The 27,796-nt window shown below is 48.7% G+C and overlaps 1 protein-coding gene across 14 annotated transcripts in view; it reads left to right on the plus strand.

Annotated features, from left to right (window-relative positions):
- Window positions 1–27,796, plus strand: part of ARHGEF9 (Cdc42 guanine nucleotide exchange factor 9) — a 201,356-nt gene that overhangs the window by 168,771 nt on the left and 4,789 nt on the right. For 10 of the 14 annotated variants that reach the window (XM_038123208.1, XM_038123221.1, XM_038123217.1 and 7 more), the window contains 3 exons: window positions 12,591–12,834; window positions 13,476–13,544; window positions 23,412–27,274. In XM_038123208.1, the coding sequence (XP_037979136.1) occupies window positions 12,591–12,834; window positions 13,476–13,544; window positions 23,412–23,593 (495 nt within the window). In that variant the 3' untranslated portion in view covers window positions 23,594–27,274. Of the gene's footprint in view, window positions 1–12,590; window positions 12,835–13,475; window positions 13,545–22,189; window positions 22,262–23,411; window positions 27,275–27,796 lie in introns of those variants that run through there. The other 4 variants (XM_038123209.1, XM_038123212.1, XM_038123211.1 and 1 more) reach the window with 4 other exon arrangements.

The raw sequence follows: 27,796 nt of genomic DNA on the forward strand, positions 1-27,796 counted from the left end.
CTGCTCTCCAGAGGCTTTGCCACCCCTTTCTCTCAGTGTCTGAAAATGTTTCAAGGTTTCAGGGCCTTTTTTTGTTGGACACCTGGCCAGGGCATTTCTGTGAGGGGGGATAACTCTCAGGGTGAATGTTCCTGGCATTATCACCTGGTTGTTGCCTGCTTTTGACACCTGCTGCAAGGCTGGGAATTCCTGAATGCATTTCCATGACCAGCATGCCTTCACACAGAGACCTGGCTTGGGAAATGAGTGATTACCCAGGGCTGCACTCTGATGTGCTTGGCAGATGTTATTTCCACCACTGTGGGGGTACTGAAGTCTTTCTTCCAAGCAGAAAAGCTGCACTAAAGTTTCCAAGGGCTGCAGCAAGTGGAGAAGCTGACACTGTGGCAGGCACCTCTCCCTGCTGGCAAACACCTTGCAGAGTAACTTGTGTGGGATAATTTTCACAAAAATAGTTTCCAAGCTTTGCAGATAAGTCTCTTTGGCTTAGATTTTGCCATTGGTCCCTTCCTAAGATCACCCCAAATGCTGTCCTGGTGCCAGGCCGTGAGGAGTTTGATCAGATGAAATGGCCTTGTCAGCTACTCCAGGGTTCCACAAACTGAATGCTGAAACACCAGTTTGGATGCAGCAGTTCCTGATCCAGAGCCACTGGGAGAGCTCAGGATCCAGGTTTTCCTTGCAAAACCAGGTGACTTTCAGCTGTTGGATCAATGTGAAACTCCCCCAGTGAATGTTTGCTGAGCCACAGGCTGGGACAGTGCCGTGGGCATGAGGACACGGTGGTGCCTTTTCCAAAGAGCTGGTTGGACACCCTAATTCAGAGCTGCCTGTTGGGAAGGCAGAAGGGAATAGGCTGGGCAGGAACAAGCAGTGCCTCAGTGTGCCTTGCCATATGTGTATAATCAGGACAAAAAAGCCTATTCTGGGATGCTGGCCGTAATTACCAAGAAATGAAGGCAATCCTGGATGATGGTAACACTAAAAGATGTTGCCTTAAAGGCACAGGGTCCACTTTCCTTATCACCCTGAAGTTGAGAGAGTTTGACACCGAGATGCTTTAGATTTGCAAATCATGGTACTTAACATCCAGGCCTGTGACACACAGCATTAATTATGATCACTTTGGGGATGCTCGAGGTTCTTAGCAGATGAGGATCTTCTTTTTTCTGTTCTGGGTAATAATTTGAATTCCCCAATGGGCTCCAGGGCACTGTGGCATGAGGCTGGGAATGACAGTGCGAAGTAGGAAGGGTTAACAGAGTTACTGCTCTAAATTCCACTTTTCTTTCACCAATAGCTGAGCAGTCCTTGATGGGGCCCCGTGTTTAGTGTTTTCTGACAGCGAAGAAAGATCAGTGACTGCATGAAACACATTTAGTTTTCATTTGTGCTTTTTATTTGTCTCTTGTAATCAGGAGGCAATGCAAGCTCCAGCTTGTGGTTTATTGCTGTTGCTGTCTTCCCTTGAGCTGCCTGAGCAAAGCAGGTTGGATGGGAAGCAAAATGAGAGCAGTTTAATAGCAGTAGCCAGACAGCCAGGCAGAAATAGCGGTGCTACAGGAGATGGAGTAAATAAAATAATCCTGTCAGACTCCATTGCACTCCAGGTTTCCAAATGGGAAGATAAAAGAGACATTTCTGAGTCCTTTCAGTGGAAGAAGGTTTAGCTCCCACGTAGCTTCTGTTGGAAACACCGGGGTGATCTTTGCACCAAAACAACGGCCCTGCTTTTATTACAGGCTAAAGAGGGCCTATGGGAGCAGCCAAAAATCTTGTTTGCAAACACACAGCGGCCCTGGGACAGTTCTTATTACTTTAAGTGGGTTTTTTACTTCATCAGCACCTCCCAGCTCTTCTCTTTTTTGCCCAGTAACACAGATCTCCACAAAATGCCACCTTTTGGGTCAGGCCTGGGCCCAGCCTGCAGTGGTGGGGAAATGGGTCAGGCTGGGTTGCAGCAGTTCAGGAGAGACTCAGTGCTGCCCTGACAGGCAGAGCCTGCTGCTGGAGCTGGGGTGATTCCTGGGGTGTCCTGTGCAGGGCCAGGAGTTGGGCTCTGAGGATCCTTGTGGGTCCCTTCCAACCCAGGACATTCCATGATTCCATGAGGTGGGCATGGAGACGACCAAAGAGAACACAGTGGCTTGGCCACAAAGTGTGAAAAGAATTTAGAGAGCAGTGTTTCCCCAGCCCTGCTGCCAGACCCCTGTGCTCTTGCCCAGCTGGTGCTGTCTGCAGGCAGGAGGTTCCTGTGGGACAGCAGGGCATGGAAGGGAATTTGGATGCTTCACCAGTCCCTTGGCCAGCCAAGGAAGGCAAGTCCAGCAATTAAAACCAATTATGAAACAGCACTGCAGCTTTCAGGCAGGGGTACTCAGGGAAGAAAACATTCCTGTGAATGGTCCCACAGGCTGGAATGTTGGGTGAGCCTTTGCAGGGCTGTGCAGGTGACGTGCCCTGAGCAGTGTCACAGGGGCCCATGACACAATGGCCCAGGGCCTCATGTCACAGTGTCACAGGGACTGACCTGGAACCTGCTGCCCTTCCACTGCCTGGGGGGAGCAGAGAGGGAAGAGCAGGATCCAGAGGGACTGGAGGAGCCTGCAGGAAGAGTGCTAACTCCAGAAAGGTCTGAGTTTGGAGTTCTCCACCTCTGTGTGGTTGTTTGGGCAGGGATCAGGTTTACAGAATTCACATAATGACTGCGTTGGAAGAGACCTTAAAGATCATCTAGTCCAACCCATGCCCCAACACCTCCACTAAACCATGGCACTGACTGCCACATCCAGTCTTTGTTTTTAGCCTCCTGTGACCATACAGATTTGCAGGATGCTCTGCAAAACACTCTGTGCCACACTTACACCTCCTGGAATTGCAGTGGGTGTAGATTTGGCCCACAGGCAAACCTTTGGCCTTCCATCAGCAGCATGTGAAGCCCCTGGGAGCAGCTGGGGAGGCCAGCAGAGCAGTGATGTGGCTGCACAAGGGTTTCCCATCTCTGATATAGGGGTCTCCTCCAGCCAGGTCTCATAAGCTCTTGGAGATCTGTATCACACCCAAGACACTCAGCTACCTCAGATGGCATAAAACCAGCAGGATGGCTTCTGTGGTAGTGTTGTAAACAGAAAAGTTTTAATAAAAGGCAAAATAACAAAGCTCTTTACAGAGAAAAACCAAGCCGGGCACAAGAGGCTCTTGCTCCTGGTAAAACACCTCACCAAAGCCATTAGTTCCTTTGTTCTCTTCTTTTTCTAGTGAATTGCTTAGGCGAGACTTTTTGGCTCCTGTCCAATTGGCTATCCTTAAGTTTGAGGTGAAGTCCCCCAGGTCCTATGAGGTGTCTTTTTACCCAGCTGAGGAGAGAAACGTCTGGGCTTTTTTCCTTTTTAAGGAGACAAAGGATAATTTGGTCACTCCATCAACAGGGGGCACATTCCTACACATCTCCTCCTGCCATCAGTCCTTGGGAAAGGCCCTCGCCCTCGCCGGGCTGCTCTGCAGCCAAAGGGATTGAACAAGGGTGGAAGAAGGCACCAGAATGCCAGTGCTGTTCCACTGAATCCATGGAGTCAAAATAGCAGAGCCACACAAATGCTCTCAGCCCCAGCCCTCCCCTCTTGGATTGCACCATGCAGCTCCACGGGGCTGCCGAGGATGAGTCCAACGTCTCCTCCCCAGTCAGGAGCCAGACAGTGCTGAATAACTGGGCAGGGATGTGCTGAATAACTGGGCAGGGATGTGCTGAATGACTGGGCAGGGATGTGCTGAATAACTGGGCAGGGATGTGCTGAAGGACTGGGCAGAGATGTGCTGAATGACTGGGCAGGGATGTGCTGAATGACTGGGCAGAGATGTGCCGACCTCCCCTCCCCTGGCCTTGAGCAGGAGGAGTTACTGGAACAGAGAGCCGGCAGCTCGGCTCCCCAGGGGCACTCCTGGCAGGTTTGGAGTGGGAAGTGAGTGGCTGAGAGGGTTTTGGGGAGGTGGTGGTGACATCCCCCTGTCCTTGATAGGATCTGTTCTTTAGCTCGTTCCTGGCTGGGCTGAGCAGACCCCATTTCCCTCAGCCCAGCTGCTGTGTCTGAGGGCTCAGAGCAAAGCTCACAGGCTCTGGCATCCAAACTCTTAGCAGGGCTTGGATTTATTTTCTGATATCAAGAATATTTAGGACAAAAATACCCCAAAGGGTTCATTGAGGTTTAGGATCTCATTTGGACTGAGAGTCCCAGTGTGGTGCTGCACTGAGTTCCACCATGTGTCACTGTTACTGTCCCATCTGAGCACTCAGCCACTGTAGGGTTAAATTAAATGTACAAATGCTACAGAAAACTGTCCCCTTGGTGCTCGTGAAAAGCAGGCCAGACTGCTTTCGTCAGAGGGTCTCTGTAAGGTAAATTAGACTTTAAAAATGTGGGCTTGGAATCTTTTTTTAAAAGTCAAAGAATGTTGCAAGCCTTCATGACTAAAGATACCCAAAGACATGGCAAAGTGGCAGCGTGCCACGCTCTCATTGCTCACGGCAGGCTGGGCAGAGAGAAGAGACAGAGCAGGCTAGCAAGAAAATCAGGACAAATTTCAGGAGTACGCTGGAAAACTCTGCTCCTCTGCTCTGCAGTCAGTGCCCAGAGCAGTGGGAAATCACAGAGAGGGGTCTGAGACCCACCCACAACTCAGTGCAAAAGGCAACTCGGCCTCTTCCCGACCTCTGCCTTTCCCAAAGCATGAGCTGGTGTTTGGGTGCAGTTGCTGGGAGCCCTGGTTTAGTCTTTGCCTAATTCCAGCACCAACTGTTCACTGGTCCTCACCTGTTCCATGGCAGCTGCTCCCCAAGGGCAGGGCTGGCCAGCGTGGGTCTGTGTCCAGCCTCATCCTTGGCTGGCTGTTCTCCCCTGGACACTGGGGACACCCATCTCTGCTGAGGTGATCTGCAGGGATTGCTGCTTTTCATCTCTGCCCAGACCCCCCAACAACCCCACCCTGGGCATCCCTGGGAGTGGGGTCCAAACACTCTGGCAGCCTTGGGGCCGTGCCCATTCCCTGGGGAGCCTGGGCAGTGCCAGCACCCTCTGGGGGAAGAAGATTTCCTGATCTCCAGCCTAAACCTGCCCTGGCACAGCTCCAGGCCATCCCCTGGGTGGTCACTGGTCACAAGTGAAGAGATCAGAGCTGCCCCTCTGCTGCCCCTTGGGAGGATGTCAAAGACCTCACTGAGGTCTCCCCTCAGTCTCCTCCAGCTGAACAAACCAAGTGCCCTCAGCTGCTCCTCCAGGCCCCTCCAGAGCCTTCCCCATCCTTGTAGCCTCCTTTGGATGCTCTCCAATGGCTAAATGTCTTTTTCATATTGTTGTACCCAAAACTGCCCCAGCACTGGGGGTGAGGCCACCTCAGTCCAGGGCCGAGCAGGACAATGCCCTCCCTGCCCCCAGACAGGGATGTCCCTCATGGCTCCAGGGCACTGCTGATGTTCTGTAAAGCTGATGGGGATGGAGTGATGATCCCTGTTGGAAGAGCCACCATGTTGCCTGTTGCTCCTCCTCCCTGTGCTTCTCAGGGCTGGAGGGGCTGTACTGTGCTGCCCACAGGCCTCCTCTGCCTCCCTTGGCTCTGTCAGCTCTGATCCCAAGGCATGGGAGATGCTGAGCTGTTCCCACACAGCTTTGAGCTGTTGGAGATCCACCATCAGATCCCTCCAGTGTGTTTCCCACTGATTACTTAGAGCTCCCCATTGATCTGTACAATAAATAAATGTCATTATCCCACGGTAGAGATGGGGAAGAGCTGAGGGAGAAATGTCATTTCACCCGGAGTCCCAGGAGCTGCCCTCACAGGGCCTGGCTGCATCCATGCCCTCAGAGCACATAATTCCTCCTCCAGTCATTCTGAGACTCCTTTGCCACTGGGATATGCAGGGTTTGATAAACGGGAGCACCAATAACCTACATATGCAGTGAGGAACTTGTAATGGATGATTCTGTGGCTGGCATCTCCTGTCCTGTCAGCTCCTGAGAAGGATCTAATGACTCAGGCTGGAAATGGCTCTTTCCCCATTTGTGCTTCACGGATGATTTGTTTTACGCATGGGAAGCCGAGTGTGACCTAGCACAGAGTAAACCACAGCTCCTGAGAAAAGGCACCATCCTAAATCCAAACCCTTGCCTGAGGCCTCCCCATCTACCCCTGTACACCACACACTCAGGAGTTAATGGGGGAATATGAAACTCCTGGAATGCTGCAGACATGGGATGAAGCTCTGGGACCAGGCCAGGTCCTCTCAGGAGCTCGTTTCCTTCTTGGGTGCCCTGTGCTGCTGAAACCCCTGAATGGCTTTTGGTGATGCCATTTTGCACTGGTGACTGCAGATTGCCCTCCTTGTCATTATTGTTCTTTTTCCCCTGGAGTGTCCCAGCGGGGTTTGACCTTTCCTCTCCCACTGGCACAAGGAGCTGTGCTCTGGACTAGTGGGGCAGAAGAAAGTTAGAGATGAAAACTAAAGAGCAGGAGTGATAGTACAGAAGACAAGTAGGATTCAAAGAGCTACTGAACAGTGTTTTACAGGTGCAATCCTTCCTGCAGGTGTCTAAATCCACTCCAACAGGAGCATAATTCGTTGTGGGAGCCCATCCCAGTGTCCAGGTTTTCTGATAAAGCTCAGCCTTGCTTTCCTCATGATGGCCACAAAGGAGACTTATGTCCTTCCCAGCACAGTTACATACAGTCCTTCCAGTGGTGGGGGTGGGAGCAGAGGGGGTGGCACAGGCAGGTCCAAAGGCAGGGCCAGCCCCGAGCATGGCCACAAAGCCCAGCCCAGCACCCGGAGAACAGAGCTGTGGGGGCTTATGTAACGTGTCAGAACTTTGCTTTGTGCTCCTGTCAAACCACTTTTTTTTGGCTTCATCTTTTCCCTGTGAATCCTCAGTACAGATTACGTGAACAGACTGCAGAGCATTATTCAGAAGAGCTTAATTAACCTCAGCGAGGGGAAGAAAAGGAAATCGTAGAAGCTGTAGGGTAAAAAAAGATCATATTTAGACAAATAAGTGCAAATGACCCAGATGCATCAATTTCCTTTAGAGACAGGCAGGCAGGCTGGATGTTCTGCAGAAGCTGCAGGTCTGTGCCACTGCTGCTCCTGCTGCTGGCCCCACACTGCCCCAGGTCCTGCTCATCCTACCTGCTCCCAGCCCTGCTCCATCTGGCACCTCCTCTCACACCATCCAGCTGCAGAGCTGGGGAGCACCCCGGGAGAACAGCTATTCCCTCTGCAGGAATAAGCACACTCAGATCATCTCTGATGGATGTTTGTCTAACCTTCTTTTGAAAATCCCCCAGGAATGCCGTCCCAAGACTTCCCTATTTTGTCTGTTCTAGGGTTTAACTACTCTTCTAGTGAGAAGCATTTTTTTCCCCACGTTTCTAATCCTGTTCTCCTTTGTGGTAAATTAAGCCAAGCCACAATCAAAATGCAGAATAACTGATCACCAGCCTCCTTAAAAAAGGAGCAGCTTTCACGTACTGGAATATCTAGAGCACATTCTTTTTTAGTTACGGCCTTTCTAGATCAAACAGCTCCATTTCTTTGGCCTTTCCCCATTGATAAGGTTTTGAGAGTCTTTTTTGGGGTTTCTGTATTTCCTTGGTCTTGCCTGATTTAACTACAAGAAATAATCTTGTGTGACATTCAGAACTGGCCAGTGCAGAGCAGCCCTGGCTGAGCCATGGGCAGGATAATACACAGGACCAAACAAACAGAGGCAGCCTGTGAACAAACCTGTGAACAAATCTCTAATCCTAGAGATTAATAATTCTTCATTTCTCACATTCTAATTCTCTCATTTATCCCTGGATAACTGTTGGAACCCTGGATGCTGACAATTTTTAACTTTCTGGGCTGAAAGGCACAGACCCCCAAGAGAGCACTGCATTTGACCTGAGGCTGTGGAGAAGGCTCCCAAAATTGATTGATAGCACTGGGATTATGGGTGTGGAGTTGGAATAGAAGTGTGTGATATCACAGGGTGGAAAACTTAGGGTTTAAGTGTTTAGAATATAGCAATATATATAAGGCAAGTTGAAGGTTTTAGGGCGGAGGCAGGTTGTTCTTCTTCACTTTCTTCTCCATGGGTTTGGGTGGTTTTGTGCAATTGGATCAAAAGGTCTGCACTGCGGGACATGAGTGATTAGATATTGGGTTAAAAGTGAAAATAATTTAGGTGTCATTTCTTAATTGGATAGTTTAGCCTTAAAAGACCTTGTAGAGAGAGATAGCTAGCCATTAGTAGAGAAAGATAGTTAGCTTGTTAGAAGAATGCTGTAGAACTCAGAGCTTGTAGGACTGTGATATAGATAAGAAATGATAAACATTTGAGTCTGAACACCAAACACCATCTCGAGCGCTTCAATGCCAACCTTGACAGAGGCAGAAAAGAAGTTAAGGAACCGACATTTGGTGGGGCCCCGTGGGAGGATTGAACTCACAATCCTCAGAGATAACCAGGAGCAGGAGCAGCATTCCTGTCCTCACAAAGCCAGAGCTCCTCTCAGCTTCTGCAGCAGATAAATCTCCATTTTGGTGCATGGATCTGCTTTGTCCTCCTGCCCCGCAGTGCTTACACCAGGCTGGTGGAACAATCCATTTCCCTCCTCAGCCTCACAGCTGCTTTCCTTAACCTCACCTTCTCTTTGGCTCCATGGATATGCTGGGGAAAGGACAGAACTGTGCTGGACAAAATGGTGTGAGGAGCAGCAGGTTCCTGTCTGAGCATGGCTGCTGCACCTGGCAGAGCACACCAGCAGCATCCCTTCATGGCCTCTGTGCTCTCTCAATTTCTATCCTCTTGTACGTGTGCAGAAAAAGCCTCTTAAAACACGGGTTGGGCCTTGTCTGCTGTAGGCCTGATGAGTGTTATTAGAGGACACGAAATTACACAACGTGCACACTGCTCTTTTTAAGGTAAAAAGGGACTATTTAATTTCTGACTCTAACATTTACAGATTTCTAGAAGTGACAGTGGATTGGAGGGTGACAGTGCCACCTCTCCAATGACGCTGGACAAACCAACAGTCCATCAAATTTCTCTGCCTCCATAAAAGAATGCAAAACAATAAGTTATTTACATAAAGTGTGTAACAAAAATCGTTACAAGAATGTAAACATCAGAAGGCTTAAAAAATCTTAAAAAATCAGGGCGACAGATGAGCACCTGCATTTTCTTGAGCTCAATTGCACTGCAAGGTATTTGAAGAGGGCCATGCTTCACTAAGGAGCTGAGTAGTGTCTTTTATTGTTTAAAAGCTGTGATAAAATAGCCATGGATCAAATAATTATTATGCTTCCCATATTATGGGTGTTAAAATTTAGTCAGTTGGGAAATAATATCCATGCACTGAGTGTTGGCAAGAAGAAGGGATAATGATAATAGGAGATGCTGAGCCTGTTAAAAATGAAAATATCCAGTTACAGTTGTTAATCTGTGGACAGAACTTTCTGGAACCAGCTGTGGACAAAGTCCTCCATGTCCAGGCACGTGCTGCTCATGAGATGTTTGTATGGGGAATAAAGTCTCTTAAAAATTCAGGGTACCAGTGTGAAGTTCATGGCCAACAAGTGAGGAATGGTCCTTCTTTCGAAGGAAAGCATTGGGAGATAAGATGATCCATTTCTTCTGGAGTCATGAGTCACCCATGAGTCATTCTTCTCCCAGTTACAGTGGAAGTGGCAGACAAGAGCTTTGTGCTGTTGCCTTTCCCTTGCTCAGGTCAAGGCCAAACCACAGCATTTCCTCCTCTGCAGCTGAGCTGCTGCTTCCCCCCACCTGCATTTCCCCAGCAGGCCCCAATAACCTGTGGGGCCATTTCATCTCCAGAGGCATTTGTAGGATTCCATTATCTCCTCTCTGCTCCTTCAGGAACTCCTGGGTAGCACCTTTATCTTCACATCCAGTACTCAGCAGTTCAGGAGCTCCCTGGAGACAGGGCAGCTCCTGCTGCATCCCAGGAGGAGAAATGTGTGGACCAGCTCAGTCAGAAATGTCCAAAGCCATGGATTGTCCTCTAGAAGCACTAAGCTGGTAAAGCATTCCCTTGGCAGTAGCTATTAAAAATAGCTCATAATGTTTTCTGAGTCAAAACTGGGGAGATAAGAGGGCGGAAATGTGTTTAGTGTGTGTAAGGAAAGCATGAACATTATGTATTTATTTATTATTTATATTAAAAAACCTTTAAACTCTTAAGTTTTCCACCCTGTGATATCACACACTTCTATTCAAACTACACACCCACAATCCCAGTGCTATCAATCAATTTTGGATGGCCTCAGGTCAAATGCAGTGCTTTCTTGGGGGTCTGTGCCTTTCAGCCCAGAAAGTTAAAAATTCTCAGCATCCCGGGTTCCAACAGTTCCAGTTTATCCAGGGATAAATGAGAGAATTAGAATGTGAGAAATGAAGAATTATTAATCTCTAGGATTAGAGATTTGTTCACAGGCTGCCTCTGTGTTTGGTCCTGCCCAAGCAGTGCACAGAGCCTGGGATTTTCAGAGCTGTGATTGTTGATTCTTGAATACTTTATTCACAAATCTCTCCACAATTATGGAAATTGCCTGGAAAGGTCCACTGGATCCATCCTCACAGGAGCATGGTGTGTTGGGGCTGGTTCTGGAAGTTCTCAGCAGCAGTGGGAAGGGGAATGGCTGCTGTGCAGCTGGTGTAAGGAGCACATCCTTGCTGCTGAGAGGTTTGCTATCAGGTGTTTTTGAGAACGTGGTGCAGATAAATGTTCTCTATGAGAACAAGCCCCAGCTTCCCATTAAACACCGTGTGGGGCATTGACTGATTGATCAGGCTCCGTGTGGCTCTTGCAGCCTTTCCACAGCACCGAGGGAAAGAAACAATTGCCTAAGTTAGGACAAGACTGAAAAGATTTTCTGTTGCCTGTTCAGCCTGAAATACCTTTTTCTTGTGTTTTGGACTATCACTATTTCAGGCCTATACCAGAGGAAGGTTTTTGTACAAGATACTTGCTAATGAAATTCCTCCCCTCCTGCCCAGAGCATTCCAGAGGAAGGAGTCAGGATTTAAAGCCTGTGAGCTTCTGGCCAGTCTTGTGATAGTTAATACTGTCTGGCAGATTCATGAGCAAGTTTGCTAAATCATTATGATGTAGAGTTTATTTTCCAAGATTAATTTGTTTAAAATAATACCTACTGCTTATCTTGAAAAAGCCTTGCTGCTAAATATTTTTTCAATAAATAAATGTTGCATATTGCCTTCATTTTTCCTCTCAAATGAATCCTTTGACATAGCATTTATCTTCAGGGCACTCTGAAAAATCCAAAGGTATTTATGTTAAATTGATTTAATATACCTAAATATTAAGAGACTTTTGAGAGTAGTTAGAGGAAGGAAATCTTAATTGTGTGTTGCTGAATTTGCTTTTAAATAAATTGAATCACCTTGTGTGGCCATGACTAGAGAATTAATATTCTGTTTTCTGATGATCATCTTCTGTTATCTGAGATAATAGGGACAGAGATGTGGGGCCAGTGGGGAATTTACTTTTCCCTTCTCAATGCAGAGAAATGAGCTGTTGCTAAAAAACAGGGAATAACCAACTGAGAAAGGAGGTGAGTGTGAACAGGTTTGGTTGAAAAGGTTATAATTACCAAGGAGAGAAAAAGAAAAAAACTAAGCTAGATCAAGAGGTTCAATCCAGGGTAGGATGAGAGCAGAGGTAGGTTAGGAGTGCTTTCAGCTGGGAATCAGGGTGGTTTCTCACCAGTGAGCTGTGTGTGAATGGGAAATGGGCCCCAAGGAGAAGGGCAGAGAGCCGTCCCTCCTGGGAGTGGGGATGTGTGTGGAAACCAGATCTGGACATGCTGCCAGAGCAGTGATGGCTCCAGGTGTGTGCTCAGCCTGCTGGGCCCCTGCTGGGCCTGGGCCTCACATTTCTCATCCTGTGGAGCAGAACCTCCCATATGGGAATGCTGGAACATGGCACCTACTCAAAGGCATTTCTTTGTGCCTGCAAACTGAATTTTGCAGCTCAGGCATGTGTGTTTTGTTCCTCTCTGCCTATGATCTGCCCTTTTTGGCCAGCAAGAGTTGTGTTCACATAGGTGAGGCTGGGAGGACTTGACCAGGTTTCACCATCACTTCTCTCTCTTCCTCAGCTCTCCCAGGAACTGAAGGATCTGACCAGGTTTCACCATCACTTCTTTCTCTCTCAGCTCTCCTAGGAATTGAAGGATCTGACCAGGTTTCACCATCACTTCTTTCTCTCTCAGCTCTCCCAGGAACTGAAGGATCTGACCAGGTTTCACCATCACTTCTTTCTCTCTCAGCTCTCCTAGGAATTGAAGGATCTGACCAGGTTTCACCATCACTTCTCTCTCTTCCTCAGCTCTCCCAGGAACTGAAGGATCTGACCAGGTTTCACCATTACTTCTTTCTCTCTCAGCTCTCCTAGGAATTGAAGGATCTGACCAGTTTCACCATCACTTCTTTCTCTCTCAGCTCTCCCAGGAATTCCCTGCTGAGCTCAGGCTCTCCATGAGATCTCACCATGATCCCTGTCTCCTTTTCCCTGTGCAGGATCTGATCCGAAGGGATATCCTGTATTACAAAGGGCGCATAGACATGGATAAATATGAAGTGGTGGATATAGAAGATGGGAGAGATGATGACTTCAATGTCAGCATGAAGAATGCCTTCAAACTACATAACAAGGAGACTGAGGAAATGCACTTATTCTTTGCCAAGAAACTGGAGGAGAAGTTACGATGGCTTAGAGCTTTCAGAGAAGAAAGGAAGATGGTAAAAGAAGATGAAAAGATAGGTGAGGAATGTGGAAATGAATCTGAAAGGAGGTTGCTGACAGTGTTTAATTTAGCCCAAATATGTGGAGGAGCCCATATTTTCTTTGTGGTAGAATTACAGTTTAACCTTGTTGAAAAGTCCTTGGTTGCTCTTCTAGTCATAGTTCGGTCTCTTTCCAGCTCAGTTACTGTTCTTTTTGGCCCTCAATAAACAAATTCTGCCCATAGCTGAAGCCTGGAGCTTGGTGGGTGTGTGGGAGAGGGAAGTCTTTGGCCATCCACCTCACGGTCTCCTGGCTGCATCCTCCTGCTCTGGTTGGGGATGTTTCATGCAGAGGGAGGCAGCAAAGTCAGTGGTAGCCCTTCCCTTGCACCAGCCCCTAAACTGACTGTGACCAGTGTCAGTCCAGGCTCAGTTTGTTGCTCAGCTCTAAAGCACCGGGCATATTTATGACAATATAAATAAAAATGTCTCTAATCTTACTTTTCATCCCACCCCTGCACAAGTGAGATTAGAAGGAGGCCAAGGAAGAGTTGCTTTTCAGTAGAACACCCAGAGCGTTCCGTGTTTGTAAACAGTGCAGAGCAGCCCCCTCCCCAAAAGGAAGTGAGGCTTTGTGAGCAACCTTCTGAATTGTGTTTGCCGTGTTCCCTTTTCCAGGCTTTGAAATTTCTGAGAATCAAAAGCGGCAAGCGGCAATGACAGTAAAGAAAGTCAGTAAGCAAAAAGGTAACCGGCAACACGCTCTGTGCCTGGTGATGTGAGGGTGGAGCGGGCTGGGCTGAATCCTGCTGGGCTAGGATCCAGCATCCCCTCAACTTCCCCCTCCCTTCTCTTTTTATATCAAATACCGTTTGTGCTTTGTATCCTTCCTTAATGTATCTGTGGGCCAAATTAATCTCTGGTTGGAGGTGGTTGACAGCCAGTGGAACTGCACCAGAGATGAATTTGATCTCGTGTCTCCAGTCTGATGTCCAGAAGCTGTCCCTGGGGGCAGAAATCTATCTCAGTTGTTTATCTCAGGCTGAAATGGGAGTGAGTGCGGAGGTGTGTAGAGGTTCTGCTAATTCCCAAAGTCTCCCATTAGCAAAAAATAAAAAAAAAAAAAAATTGCCAAAATGCTGGAACTGGGGAGGGAGTACCCCTTTCCTGCTGCTGGAAAGGAAAGGGACACTCTTGTTTCCTGGGGCTGCCTGTAACTTTTTTAAGACAGCACAGTAGCATCAACTCTAGGAAATAAAGAATTTTAGTAAAGACATTGTACCTCTGGAATGTCAGATTCATTTCCCCAGCCAGGCAGGCTGCAGCCAGCTGAGCAGTGCCCTGCCTGGTGTTAGGCAGAGCCTCAACTGGCCAAAGCCAGCGTTAATTCTCTCTTGCAATAACTCTTGCAGCTGCAGGTTTTGAAATACTCAACACAGAGGGAAGGTCAGAGAGCTCATTCCTCAAGTTCTCCAAAGCTTCACACAGTCTTGGATGTATTGATTTGTTACCAAAGTACCATAGCACAAGTAGGCCTACAAGTGGGTTTTGAGAGAGTTCCTCAAGGCTTGGGCTCAGGTCAGGTGCAGGCAGGTTGGTCCCCGCTCTGTGCAGATGTTTTGGGGGGCTTTGCAGAAGCTGAAGGAGCTCTTTGCTTTCTGCCTCACCTGTGTGTTGTCTACTGGCTTTGCTGGTCCAGGAGTGGTTTGCCGGGCCAGCTGTGAACTCCTTGGTTTGCTGTGTCTCTCCATTGTCATCAGTCTTCTCCTCTCTACTAACTTCTTCTGTTGTCTCCTGAGATGTTCTCTAAAAACTCTCCTGGCCAGATGTTCTAAGCTCAGAGTGTGCACACCCAGAGCAGGCCCAGGTGTCCCTGTGCCACAGCCCCTCAGCACACCTGCATGTCTGTCCCTCAGCACGGGAGCATCCACAGGGCTCGTGGAGCTGCACCATGAGAGAGCCTGACTTGCATGACTGCCGTGACAAAACGAGGTTCAATTATTGCTGCTGTTCAGTTCATTATATTATTAATTAATAGAGGTATTAATTAATAATTGTACTGTTCAGCCAGTAAGTGACACAGTTGGGAGGTGCCTGAGCATGCCTGCCAGTATTCCCACGTAAATTACTGGACTTGCATCCTGACAAATACAATCTGCCTGACAGGACTTGTGTCTTACACAGCAATTGCTCTCTGTCTGCTCTCTTTGTCTTTCTCTCTCTTTCTCTCTGAGATGAAAAAGGAGGGGTTGTTATCTTGGGCTTCTCGGACTATGAAATTCATTAGCTCCTAAAACAGCAGTCAGCATTTCTGTGGTGAAGAATGAGCTTAGGCTGTGGCACTGGCAGTTCTTTTTATGGGATTAAGTCCTCGAGCCAGACAGAAGTTCAGTCACACCAGGCCCTGAGTTAAGCACAGCCTGGTTGGTTTTAGGATGTGAAATCTGAAAAACAAAAAATAGGGTGATTAAAATGGTATGTCTGTGTGCTTTGCCCTTCACAGTGGTGATCATAGCCCAGTCTCAGGTTGATTAAATTAAATATTGACACTGAGAACTCTTAGTTTTGTTACTGTGTGGTTTGTCTTGTGCCCAAGACCCAGCGAGAGGCACGAGGCTGCCAGAGCAGGGAGCTGCTGGCACTGCTCAGAAGAGGTAGGTAGGAGGAAACTCCTGAGAGCTGGCTTTTGGTGACACAGATATTGACAATGTTTTATTGTGCCAACACCTTGGCAGCACTTGGGGCTGCAGGTGTGCCTGTGCCAGGGGCTGCTGCTGCTGCCTCTGCTGTCCCGCAGCACCACCGGAGCCTTGGGAAGGGGCTCGGAGCTGCTTTTGGAGCATCAGATACACCTGAAAAGCAGGGAAGCCCTTCAGAAGGAGGAATAGGTCGCTGTATTCAATAGAATATTTATTTATTTAAATGCAGGATGGTCTCAGTGGCTGCAGCAGGGCTTGTCAGCTCAGCAGCTCGAGGTGCCACCAGCCCGGCTCCTGTGTCACAGGATGCCTATTACAGACTTGTTCCTAGATTATCTCACTTGTTCCCTGCACCTCTTAAATGGGAAACCATGGTAATTCCCCTGTCACAGAACACTTAAGGAAGAGAGAAAAGCCGTGAAGGAGGTGAAATGGAAAATGCAATCAACTTTGTTAGAGGTGAAGCAGAAAAACATTTTTCAAATAGTATAAACTGCTGCTTATTTCATGCACTGTTGTAGCACACCTCCCAGAAGTATTGCTCTGGAGATGGCTGGCATGTGTTTGAGAAGGAGGCATTTAAACCTCTGCTGGCTACAGCAGGAGAGGGGAAGAGCAGCTGAGAGCAGCAGAAGAAGCCTTAAAACTCTGCTTTTTAAACGAACAGAACCTTTAGCCAGGTGATTAAGTGTTTTGAGAAGTGGTTGATGCCCAGCTGAGGGTGCTGTGTGGGGCAGCGGCCCCCTCATGGCTCCCAGGTGTGCCCAGCAATGTGTGCAGGGCCAGGCTCCCTGCCAGACCCACGTAATGATGGGCAGTATCCCAGGATTTGCACTCCTTATTGGATTAGGCAGAACATAACAATATTAGACCAGGTGCCTTAAGACAGCATTAAACCGATTTTTGGCCTTCTTGAAGTCCGTTAGACATCCAGTGGGTGGGTGGTGCTGGCTCTGCACCTCAGTGACAGAGAAAAGGGCTGGTTGCTGCTGTTTGCCTTTTGCATTGCTTGTTCAAGGTTTTGCCTCTTGGTTCTGCCCTTCAGTGGCAGTGTGGGAACTGGGAACAGAATTCAGTCCGATGTCTCCTAGAAATAGTGAAGAACAGGAGAAATTGATTTGGTTTATCTCAGAAAAACAACCAGAGCCCCTCTCCGCAGCCCTTGGCAGGCTGCAGCCAGGCAGCAGGGCAGGTTCTGTGCAGAGCCTGGGTCCCACTGAGGGACAGGGCAGCACAGGGGGGGTGACACTGGCCTCTTCTGCCAGCACCATGCTTGTGGAAGGAGTGGAAACTGGCAGGAGAATGGATCCCTTGTGGGTCTCCAGTCCATTCTTAAGGTAGACAAAGGTTAACCCAGGGCCATTTTTCCATTTCTGAGCATTTGAAAGTGGAAGCTCATGGAGTGCCTCTCTCCATGAGGGGCCTCTGTTCCCAGGCCACTTATGATCCCCCCTTCAAGGGTTGGTGTTTAGAGCCTGCAGGAACACTCAGTTCCCTCTCTGATCCCCAGCTCTGTCCACATCTGGCCCCTTTTCAGGACAGCCTGTCCACAGAAGGGATAATGGTTCATATTCCTAGCAGCTGCCAGCCAGTGGTGTCAGGGAATTAGAGGTCCTTCCAGGAAGGAGACTCCATTCTTAAAGCACCATGCCCACTTCTGGAAAAGGAAATGTCTCTTGAGATTTAAATAAGTGACCTTAATGTGAGCTGGGGGGGTTGCCCACCTCAGGAGAGCTCTTGAGCCCCACACTACACCCAGCTCCTCTCCCTGCCCTGTGCACCCTTCCCCCAGGAGATGCCTTCAGCCCTGACAGGTCTTTGGGATGAGATAAGCAGAGATTCAGTCAGCATCACCTGAGACGCTGCCACTAAACCTGCCCATGAACACTCAGCCATGCGGACCCAGGAGGGGTTAAATCAGCAGCCAGCATGAACTGCCTTGGCCTGTCACCAAACACCCTCTGAATCACTGGATTTTCCTGTTAATTTATTCCTTTCTGATCACTAGAGCTCACAGCCAACTATGTCATCAAAACCCTGACCCAGACATGCAACAGCTTCTCTGACTTCTCACACTTCTGCACTTCTGCTCCCTCAGCAGGGCTGACCAGGGTCCCTCCCGTGCTGCTCTTGGCTGTTTAATCCCATTTTATTGCTTCTTCCTTGCTGAGGAGATTGACGTGGCCCTGCCTTGTTCCCCCATCGATTCACACGTGTAGGCACAGCCTCGGGGGATTGCAGGAGCCTGAGCAACCCAGCCCAACTGCTTGAAAACAAAGAGGGGCATTTGCATTTTCGGATAATCAGGGTCACTTCCCTATTTTCGCAGCACAGGAGGTGAAGGAGTGGAGCTGATCGTGTTGTCAGTGGTATTTCCCCACAGATTCAGGGCAATCTCAGAGTTTACCCTAATTCTTGTAAAATCCAGACCCTACCAGTGCTGTGGGTCCACGAGCATCATCCCACTGCTGGCATCTGGAATCCAGCTGGAGTCCTCAGCCTCCCCCAGGAGCTAGTCAGATCTACCAGCTAAGGCAAATAAGGAATAAATCCTTGTCTGGGGGGCCTCTGAGGATGGCACTGGTGACACTTGCTGAGCAAGTCCCCCAGGGCAGTTTTTGGTGAGATGGTAATTTAGGCCCTCGTGGGAAGAGCCAAGGTGTTGACATCAATGACATGTTGAAATTCCTACTGAAATAAGTCTGTGAGCCCAGATACTCCTGCACCTTGAGTGTGGTGAGGGGTTTTAGGAAGGAGCTGCTCCCCAGAAGCCGCAGCAGCATTCCAGGTGTGAACTGATCCTTTCCTATCAGTGAAACCCACGGAGTGAGCTGTGTGATCAGCCTGGAGGAGAGGCAGGCTGTAGAAACACGGGCTGGCAGGAATTAGTTTTCACCCAGCTCTGATGGATAAAGCCCCGGTATCATTTATTCCATCTTGCCTCGATTAGCTTTTCTTATCACACGAGGAATCATTATCTTAATGGCTGCTATAATGACATCAGGCTGCAGTAGCAGACTTGATAAATGGACTCCAGAAGGTCGGGTTAGCTCAGTGTGTGTAGGTAGATGTTGTGGTTGTCTGGGGAACATCAGGACATGAGATGACTGTTTCCTCCTGCATTTCTCAAACTGCAGCCAGCCCTCTCCCTCCTGAACAGAGAAGGGAGTTTCATGGTTAGAAAAGGGAGCTAAGACATGTCCACCATCCCTGGGAATAGCAGGGTCTGGAGAGAAATCCTGGCTGTGTGAAGAGCTGTGGCTGAGGCACCACTGAAATTCCTCTGGATTTGGGCAAGTACAGCAAAGTCAGAGTTGGGTGATTCAGCAGGGAGGTGTAAAGGGAGGGAATCCAGCTAGTCAGGACTGTCTGGGGAGGCAGAGGGTTCCTGTTCCCAGCTCCATCCTCACCTTGGGGACAGCCAGCTCCAGACACATCGTCCTTTGCCAGCCCTGCACGTGGCCCAGGCAGTGGTGGGGCAGTGCTTTGAGATCCTCTGTTGAAGTGTGCTGAAGAGGGCAAAGGGCTGGACCCACCCAGCCAGTTCTGTTCTTTTCTTTAACTTAAACTCATTGTTTTGACAGGAGTAATTAACCATGGAACAATTAGTGCTCTGGAAGTGTGTCCATGGCTTCCCCACATGTGGGGTACGGTATTCAGGAGGAAACTGAATTTGTGGGGGTTTTGAGTATTTCCTGAAAGATACAAGTTGGCTGAGCTGCTGTTGAGCTCTGAGGAAGCTGGAAGGGTCCTTAGGCAGCACTGGCCAGGGCGGAATTGCCAGCAGGGGTGGCGATGTCACTGTCCTCCCCAGCTCTGGCTCACGAGCAGCATGGGACAGGACAGCAGGGTGGGGGCAAAGCCTGGGAAATAGCTGCTGATCAAAGGATAAGCTAAAATCTCCTAGGTGGAGGATGGAGTAAACGGCTTGTAAGGCAAGTTTCCATGGTTGTGTGGAGGAGATGTGCGTGTTCTCCGTGTCTGTGTCGTGTGAGCCCGGGGAGGGGCACTGTCCTGCTGGATGATCTGTCTGCACGAGTCCCTGTGGATTGCCTGTGGGTTACCAGCATGCTTCACGTGCTGCTGAAATCGTGTTGTAACCTCAAAGAGAAGAGACACTTCGAAAAAAAAATAAAACAAACCTCAAAAAAAACCCCACCCCAACCTAGAAGGGAAAAACTAGACAGTTTGAAATCTTTTTAATTGGTTCCTTCTGAGCTGAGAAATCCGAAAGGCTCCAAGTGACGTTGCCTGGTGCTATAAAAAGACATGATTTCAAGTGACAGCGCAGCATCTCTCACCAGTTTTGTCTAGCCAAATTATGAATCTGGGAATTTTCTTGTTCTCCTCGTGAGCAGCTCTCCCAGCCCCGCCCTGTGAGCGATCCCTCCGTGCAGCTGCAGCCGCGCTGCAGAATGAGGCACGAACCAGCAGAAGGAGCTCCAGCTCTGCCCGTGGGGTGGAGTTGGCTGCTGTGCCTGGAAATCGTTCCTTACCCGTTGATTCTTCCCTTTGTGCTTTGAATTCCGCTCGCCACGCTGCCCAAAATTGCCTTGGAAAAGAGCTTTGCCCATTTCTTTCTGGTGAATTGCAGCGGAGTTATGGCTTTGCATATAAAAAATATCCCTCAAAAGACAATTTTGCCCGATGGCCCCAAGTTCTGATGAGGGAACAAAACCACTTCAGAGCCGAACAGAAAAATACCTGCCTGCCAGACCTTTCCCAGAATTGCTCTTTCTTAGGATTCAAAGATGCACAGATTAGGTGAATCTTGCCCTCCCAGTTTCTGTTTTCCAGAACATGGGTGTGTCCAAAGAAAACCCAGAGAAGTCATTCTTGGGGCACCTCAGGCTATGGCAAAGTGCTGTCTCACAGTTCCACAAGGAAATGCGTTCTGGAATGACCAGAGCACAGTGGTTGTATTTGCATGTCCCACACACGGCGATGGTGCATGCCCTTGAGATCCACAGGTTTGAACCTTCAGGTCACTGGATGAACAAGAGAAATGTGAAACCTTCAGCTGCTTATGCCAGTAGAACCAGCCAGGAGCTTTTGGCATTCATCCAGCCCAGATGTTGATGCCAGTAGCCCAGATGTTGATGCCAGTAGCCCAGATCACAGGGCCACACATACACCTGTGGGAAGAGCTGCTGTACTGAGGGAGGGGGCAGGCTGTGCATGGGTGTGTTTCAAGCAAGGACAGACATTTTTCAGGGGTTTGGGGAAAGAATTGAATGGGGTTTAGAAGTGATCTGGCCAGGGGAGTCTGCCCTTTTCCCTTTTGGAGAAGACAGACTAGGGGTTCCATTCCCTGCGGTAACTCCATCACTGTCAGTGGGCATCAGCCAGACTGCCCTTTCTCAACTTCTTTAGCTTTCCAAGTGCACAGCATTTTTGCTGATTCAGGAGACTTCCTAGCATTTTGTATCATCATTAAAATACATTAGTTGACCCTCCTCAAACTGGTTTAGAGGCAGTAAAGAGCCCAGCCACAGGATGCCAAAGCCATGGGACCATGTCACTAAAGCAAGGTGGCTTCAAGGGCTTCCAAAGCTAAAAACAATTTCTCTGTTTCCCCCCAGTAGCAGCTTTAGATTCACAGCTCTGCTGCAGCAGAACATGAGTAATTTTAGTGGCACGAGGGCTGTTTACCTTTAAGCTAATTTGTGGTCAGTCTGAGAGCCAAAGCAGATTTATTTCCCAACTCTAGCCATGTAAGAAACCTGTAACAGATCCTAACAGTCCCACAGATCCTAAAATCCCTCACCAGTGTCTGCTGGGAAAATTGGCCAAGGGCTGGTGGCCTCCAGGAGAAGGTTGACACTCCTGGATGGGCTCAGGGCTGGAGTTTGTCCTCTGCAGTTGGTCTTACTGGCCAGCCTGGAGATGGGCAGCTCAGAGCAGGACAGTGCCAGGAGAAGGGACAGGAGAGGTGGGCAGAGGGGAGCTCAGTGCCCTGCCCTTGTGGGTTTCAGCCCACAAATTCCAGTGTTCCTTGGAATTCTGTACCAAGGAGGGTGGTGCAGAATTTGTGTCAGGTTTCCTGCAGCTGCCCCTGCCCAGGTGTGACCCCAGCACAGCTCTGGGGCTGCCCTCAGCTCTGCAGCTGGCAGACAGGACTTGGGAAGACAGAGTAGTCCTTGATGAGTAACCATTCCAGCATGCAGGTACAAATACAGAACATCTCCAGGATGGTCTTTCCAAGTAGCTTGAACTGCTAATTGTGATGAATTCATTAAAGGTTAATGAGTGTGAATCGCAGAGTGGTTTTTGCCCATGCGAGGAATGATCTTGGTTATTCTCTACAGTGGACAGAGAACTGCACAAAATGCAGTAAAGAAGGAGAAATCAGTTAGACGTACTCAAGACATCTCCATTTGGTCTGAACCTTTTGAGCATTTTCACCCTCCATTGGTAAATTCCGTAGCAAGGAGAAGCGAATCAATTCTCTTCCCTAAAGACGCCTTAGCTCCTACCCCAAAGAGGCCCTGCCTGCCCAAGCAGCACCTGGCCCAGCTGTGTGGTGAGCTCTGTGGGTGCCCTCGTGAGGCTTTCCCTGTGTGTCAGTGCCCGTCGTGTGCCGCCGTCCGTGCCCGGCCAGCGCTGGTGTGTCTGTGTGTGGTAGGAGCCGCATTGCTGTGCACACCTTGCTCTGGTACCTGGGTGCTAATCACCATATTTTGCCTTCTCCAGCACCTTCCCAGCCGAGGATCTCAAAGTGTTTTACAAACATTAATTAATTTAGCTTCACAACCCTCCTGTGAGGTAGGTGGGGGATGCCATCCCGCTGTCCAGATGAGGACACTGAGCTGCTTGGGGACAGTGGCCTCGCTGCTGTGGTTAAAGCCCGGGGAGGCGACGGCCCCCTCCTGCAGAAGGAAGAGCAGTTCTGCATGATCCAGAGATGGCCAGAGCTTACAGCAAGCTGCTCCACAGCCCTGCTTCTCTCTCCTTCCTGGAGTCATGGTTTCCAGCTGGCCCCGCTGCCCCGAGGCTGAAGGAGGGGTTGTCTTTGTGGGGAAGGACATCCAGACTGTGTCACTGTGCCCCGTAGGCTGCGCTTTGGTGGTGACACACATCCCTTCTGTTCCACTTCAGTCACCCTTAGCTCACCATCCTTTATAAGAGGATGCTGAAGCCCCCTCATTCCGTGGGAAAGCTGTAAGGGCAGCATCCCCTCTCCCCGTTCCTGCACAGGAGCTGTGGCTCACCTGTGTGGGAATTGAACATCTCAACCCTGAAAGCGTAGCCTTGCCAGTCCATCCATCGCTCCCGGTTTGGATTGAGCAGAATCAGCCCTTTCTGTGTTGCGTGCAGCCGTTTTTGGGCTGAAACCAGACCGGTGAATTGAGAACAAACCCTATGGAAAAGTCCTAAACTGTTCTAAAGAACGAGTTGCCCTCTGTGTAGGTGCAGGGTAGGGCTTCTTCCACAGCAGCTCTGCTCCGTTCTGTGCGGGAACCGGAGCGGGCGGTGCTCGGGGTCGTGCTGGGGCTGGTCAGCGGGGCATGCTGGGGCAAGGCCGTTCTCCAGGAGAGCTGGGAGGGAGGGTGAGCAGGAGCTCGAACAGGAGTTGTTCAGTCGGAGCAGGAGGAGTTGGCCTCGCCGGGCAGGGCCTGTCCCGGCTCTCCTGCCTCACACAGGACTTTTCCATGAGGGCGGGCAGAGCTCTGCCCGACAAAAGTAATGGATCGTGTCCCAGCCTCGGAGCTTTGGCATAGGGAGGCAGCCTCGGAGCCGAGGGGTCAGGCAGGCGCCGAGACTGGAGACTGGCCAGGCCTGGCACGTCCTGGCGTGCGGGGCCGGATAAGGAGCGATAAGGAGCGATAAGGAGCAGTAGCATGACAAAGAACGACTATTGACCCGATTGCTCTTTGACTGATCTGTTTCTTTTTCCCCCCAATCATCGATGCAGGTGTGAGCTACTCCAAGTCGGTTCCTCCAGCCTACCCACCACCCCAGGATCCATTAAATCAGGGACAATACATGGTGACAGATGGCATATCCCAGTCCCAGGTCTTCGAGTTCACCGAACCCAGACGCAGCCAGGCACCATTCTGGCAAAACTTCAGCAGGTTAACACCATTCAAAAAATAATACCTAGAGAGATGGAGAATTTTAACTTAAAAGAACTAAAATTTAAAAAATAAAAATAAATAAAATTATATTTATAGATGGACCTTTTTTCGGAGAAGCACTGTTGCAACTAAATATATATACATATATATATGTATACACACATTTTAAAAATAATAATATATATACATATATGTATATATATAGAAGGACCAAAAACTTTTTTTGTTGTTTTTGGGAAGTAATCTGCTACTAGATACTAGGAAGCACCAATGATTTCTAACCATGTGACCTGTTTTATTTTACTCCATTGGTTGGACATCTCTTTTTGTTGGTTTTTTTTTTTTCCCGTTTTCCTTCATATCCATCCGAGTCGTCATTGGCATCCCAGAATGCTTTCTCGCTTGTGTGACTCCGTCATGGAACTTCCTCATGGACTACATTGGTGTATATTTTCTTTGATTTTATTTATGGGGGGGGTGTTGTTTGTTTTTTGGAGTGCTGGGAGGTCTCTGCTCCCTGTCCCTCCCTCTCTGTCCCTCCGTGGCTGTCCCCAGTCCCCAGCCCGGGGCGGGCCCGGCGCTGTCCCCATCCTGCATCCCCCGGTCTGACTCGTGCCTGTCTGGATGTGCTCCCTGTGCTCCCGCTCCGCTGCGCAGTATTTCTCTGGCTTTAACTGTTCTCTCGTGGGCAGGTGAAACCCAGCAGAAGGGCAAGCAGCTATTTAGGAAGTGAGGGATGGGTTTTCCTCAGTTCATCCTTTGCGTTTTTTTAAGCACTTGTCTTTTTCTCAATTCGGTGTGATTTGTTCACACTCGGAGTATGACGGAGAAAAGAGAATCAGGGGCTTTTCTTCTTTTTGCTTTGTTTCTGTGGGCTTAACTTTGATTTATTTTCTTTTCAAGCTGAGACACTTGAAAAGCCCACTCCTATCTTTGTTTTCCATGCAAAGATAAAAGCTTAAAAACCGATGGCTTCATGCCTCCATTGCAGAGAGGAAAATTGGCTCCGAGGCTCCGACAAGCAGCCAGTTTTCTGTCTTCAGGAACTAAGGTCCCATCCTTTGGCCACACTCAGCCTGCACAGCAGCACCTAACGAAGCACTAATTGCCATTTGCAGGAGCAGTGACCCCAAAAGTGAGGCCCGTGGCTGCTCTCAGTGCCCACCCCACGCCAGGTCTCCCCGAGCTCTGCCCCGTTAGCGGAAGGATCCTCGCCCCAGCCCTGGGAATGCCCACCTGAGGTTGAACCCGAGCTGCAGAGGAGCTGAGAGCTCCTTGCAGCAGCAGTGGGTGTGACTGGGCAGTGTAGCCATGCTTCTGTGCCCAGTCCCAGCTGGTGCTGGTCCAGTCCAGGCCCCTCCGTGTCCCCTGGAGGGGTCAGCGCAGAGGGCCTGGAGTGATGGACCAGCCCAACCCTCCAGGTCTCTTTCTCTCTCTTTTTCTCCCTCTGGAGAGTCACAGCTCTATTTTTAAAGACCCTTCCTGCAATTTCAGCCTAAAGTACATTTGTTTGCAAGTGCAGGAGCTTATGGTTAAGCTTGTAAAACAGACCATTGTCAGGAGGAGGATTTTTTTTTTCCTAGGGCAAATGAGACTGTTTAACCAGATTTAGAAGATGAACTTGAAATCTTTGCAGAGCTGTTCTGCAAGCTCCTTTGAAAATGTGGGATGAAGTGATTGATCAGGGTATTTGTCATTTTCTTTGGAATCTGATCCACCACATAAGCACCCCAGGACAAAGAGCGTGGAGATACGGGGGGTTTTGTTGGGTTGTTTTGTTTTTTTTTTTTTTGCCCCCAAGAAATCCAAGTGAATGGGAAGAGCAGAGAGTGTGATTTCATTGTTTCCATGGAGCCTGTTTTATTTCAGGGCATGTCACAAGGGCGGCATTATTTTTATTTAAATCCAAAAATAATCTCTCTTATACTTTTGAATAATCTAGAAACTGTCAATAACCAGCAAAGCCAGATTAGTGTTTTGGAGAGGAGGAGTGGCCCCTCTGTGACAGGCAGCAGCCAAACACCAGGAATCCCAAATAGGAAGTAACCCAATTTTATATCCGAAATTATTTTTATGCTCTTTTGTATCTTTGCATTTTTATGGCTAGATGTTAATGTGGGATACATAGCAAATGTTTTGTTTCTTTAACACAGTGGGTATTTAAAGCAGTGCATGAGATGGGTTCTCGTCAGTTAACTGAAATGTTTTACTCTTTTTGAATGGCTGGAGAGAGGCAGAGAGAGAGAGAAAGAGAGAGATTCCAAAATGTTGTCAACATGATGAAAATTTCACTTAGTCCTTTTGCCTTTTTAATTGCTTAGGGAAAAAAAAAAAACAATCCAAGTAACAAGCACATTAGTTAAGCCTGTTCATTTACTGTTTTGTGCCTCAGAGAGTGAGAATGAGACATCCATAATTTTTATGAGAAGATGCTTCCTAAATATTCAGCACTAGGAAAAAAGAAACACCACCGCCACACCATTATTTGCATCATAAATCAAGATCTGACAAGGCCACTTGTTGGACTCGCAGCTTCTTTGTTAAGTGGGAAGCCCGCCCGGGCAGCGCCGCTCGCGCTGGCGCTGGCACAGCGGCCGCAGGGACGAGGGGCTTGGCTCCAGGGCCTTCAAGAAAGCTCTTCCCCTCCATAAATTGCCAAGGTGCTGCAGGAGATGGAGCATTGGCACAAAGAAGAACCAGCACTGGGTCCCACTTGAGCACCTGCTGTGGCTGTCCCAGCAGGGAGCAGGGCTGGAGCGTGTGTGTGACAGCGCTGGGAGCAGCGCCCATGCAGACGGGGGTGACTTGACTGAGCATCTGGTACAGACTTTTCATTCCAATGCCAGACAGGAGGAACCCACTTCCCATTCCATATGCAGAAAAAAGAGAGTTGTAACAAACTTACATGTTTACGGTATTTCTCTGGCTGAATATATATATATATATATATATAAAATAAAAAGAAACCCTGTTCCCTAGGTAAATGACATGCATTACCCTTAACCTAGACACTAGAACAGAGGATCTAAATTCAAGACTTTCGCCTCCCCACCCTCTCCAAAAAGTCAAACAAGAACCAACCTAGGTGCATCTAACAGTTGTAAATAGAAAATACTACATAGAGAAATATATTTGAAATTTGTTTCAGTTTCTGGATGGGCACCAGCCGTCCATTGCAATGTTATTGATAGTACACTGTGGTGCTTTGGGTTTCTGGTTTTGTTCTCTTTATGCTCTGTCATCTTTTCATTGCAGCTACATTTCAGGGAACATGTATATTTAGTAGCTATTGTAAGTTCTGCATGGCATCACCAAGCTTATTTTTCCTTAAGAAGAAAAGAAGAGTCTGTAGGAGCTGAAAGGCACTATGACGACAGGGACTTGTAGCAGAGAATTTAAAAAAAAAAAAAAAGGTTTTTAAAATTCTAGTTTGAAGCCAAATACTGATATTTTAGTGCTTTTGGGGTTTTAACAGTAAGAGCAAAAAAAGAAAAAAAAAAGAAAAAAAGGATTTTGGTAACCCAGCTGATCCGCACTTGCCAGTTTTATTATTTTGTTTATATTGGACTGTTTGACCCTGTCAAACAAGTGTCAAAGTTGTGTGTATAAAACAAAAAAAAAAAGTGTTTAAAAAGTGTTGTAAAGACACTGAGCCTTATGAAAATATTTATGGAATTAAATAAAAAGAAGTGAAAAGGCATCTGAAGGCATTTTAAATCATTTTCCTCGGAGTGGGGTCACCCTTCTCCCAAGGCTGAGCACGGGTGGGCTGAGCTCCAGTGGCCACCGAGACAGCCATGTGCCACCAAAAAGCAGAATTGTCCTGGAAAAATCCCCCTGCCCTTGCTTTGTGCTCTCCCTCTGAACCGAGCCAGTGGATGAGGACAGAATCCCTGGCAAGGGCTGCTCCGAGTGCAGTGGGATCAAACACGGGTTTAAATCCCTTCTGTCCCTGCTTTGCCCGGCTCCCAACCTGCGGGGGACAGCCGGACTCTGCGGACAGACATCCCAGGTGTGCTGTGAGCAGCTGTCAGCAGCCCAGGTGTGCTGTCAGCAGCCCAGGTGTGCTGTGAGCATCCCAGGTGTGCTGTCAGCATCCCAGGTGTTCTGTGAGCATCCCAGGTGTTCTGTGAGCATCCCAGGTGTGCTGTCAGCATCCCAGGTGTTCTGTGAGCATTCCAGGTGTGCTGTCAGCATCCCAGGTGTGCTGTGAGCATCCCAG

Source organism: Motacilla alba, chromosome 4A (genome assembly GCF_015832195.1).
Source record: "Motacilla alba alba isolate MOTALB_02 chromosome 4A, Motacilla_alba_V1.0_pri, whole genome shotgun sequence".
NCBI lineage: Eukaryota > Metazoa > Chordata > Aves > Passeriformes > Motacillidae > Motacilla > Motacilla alba.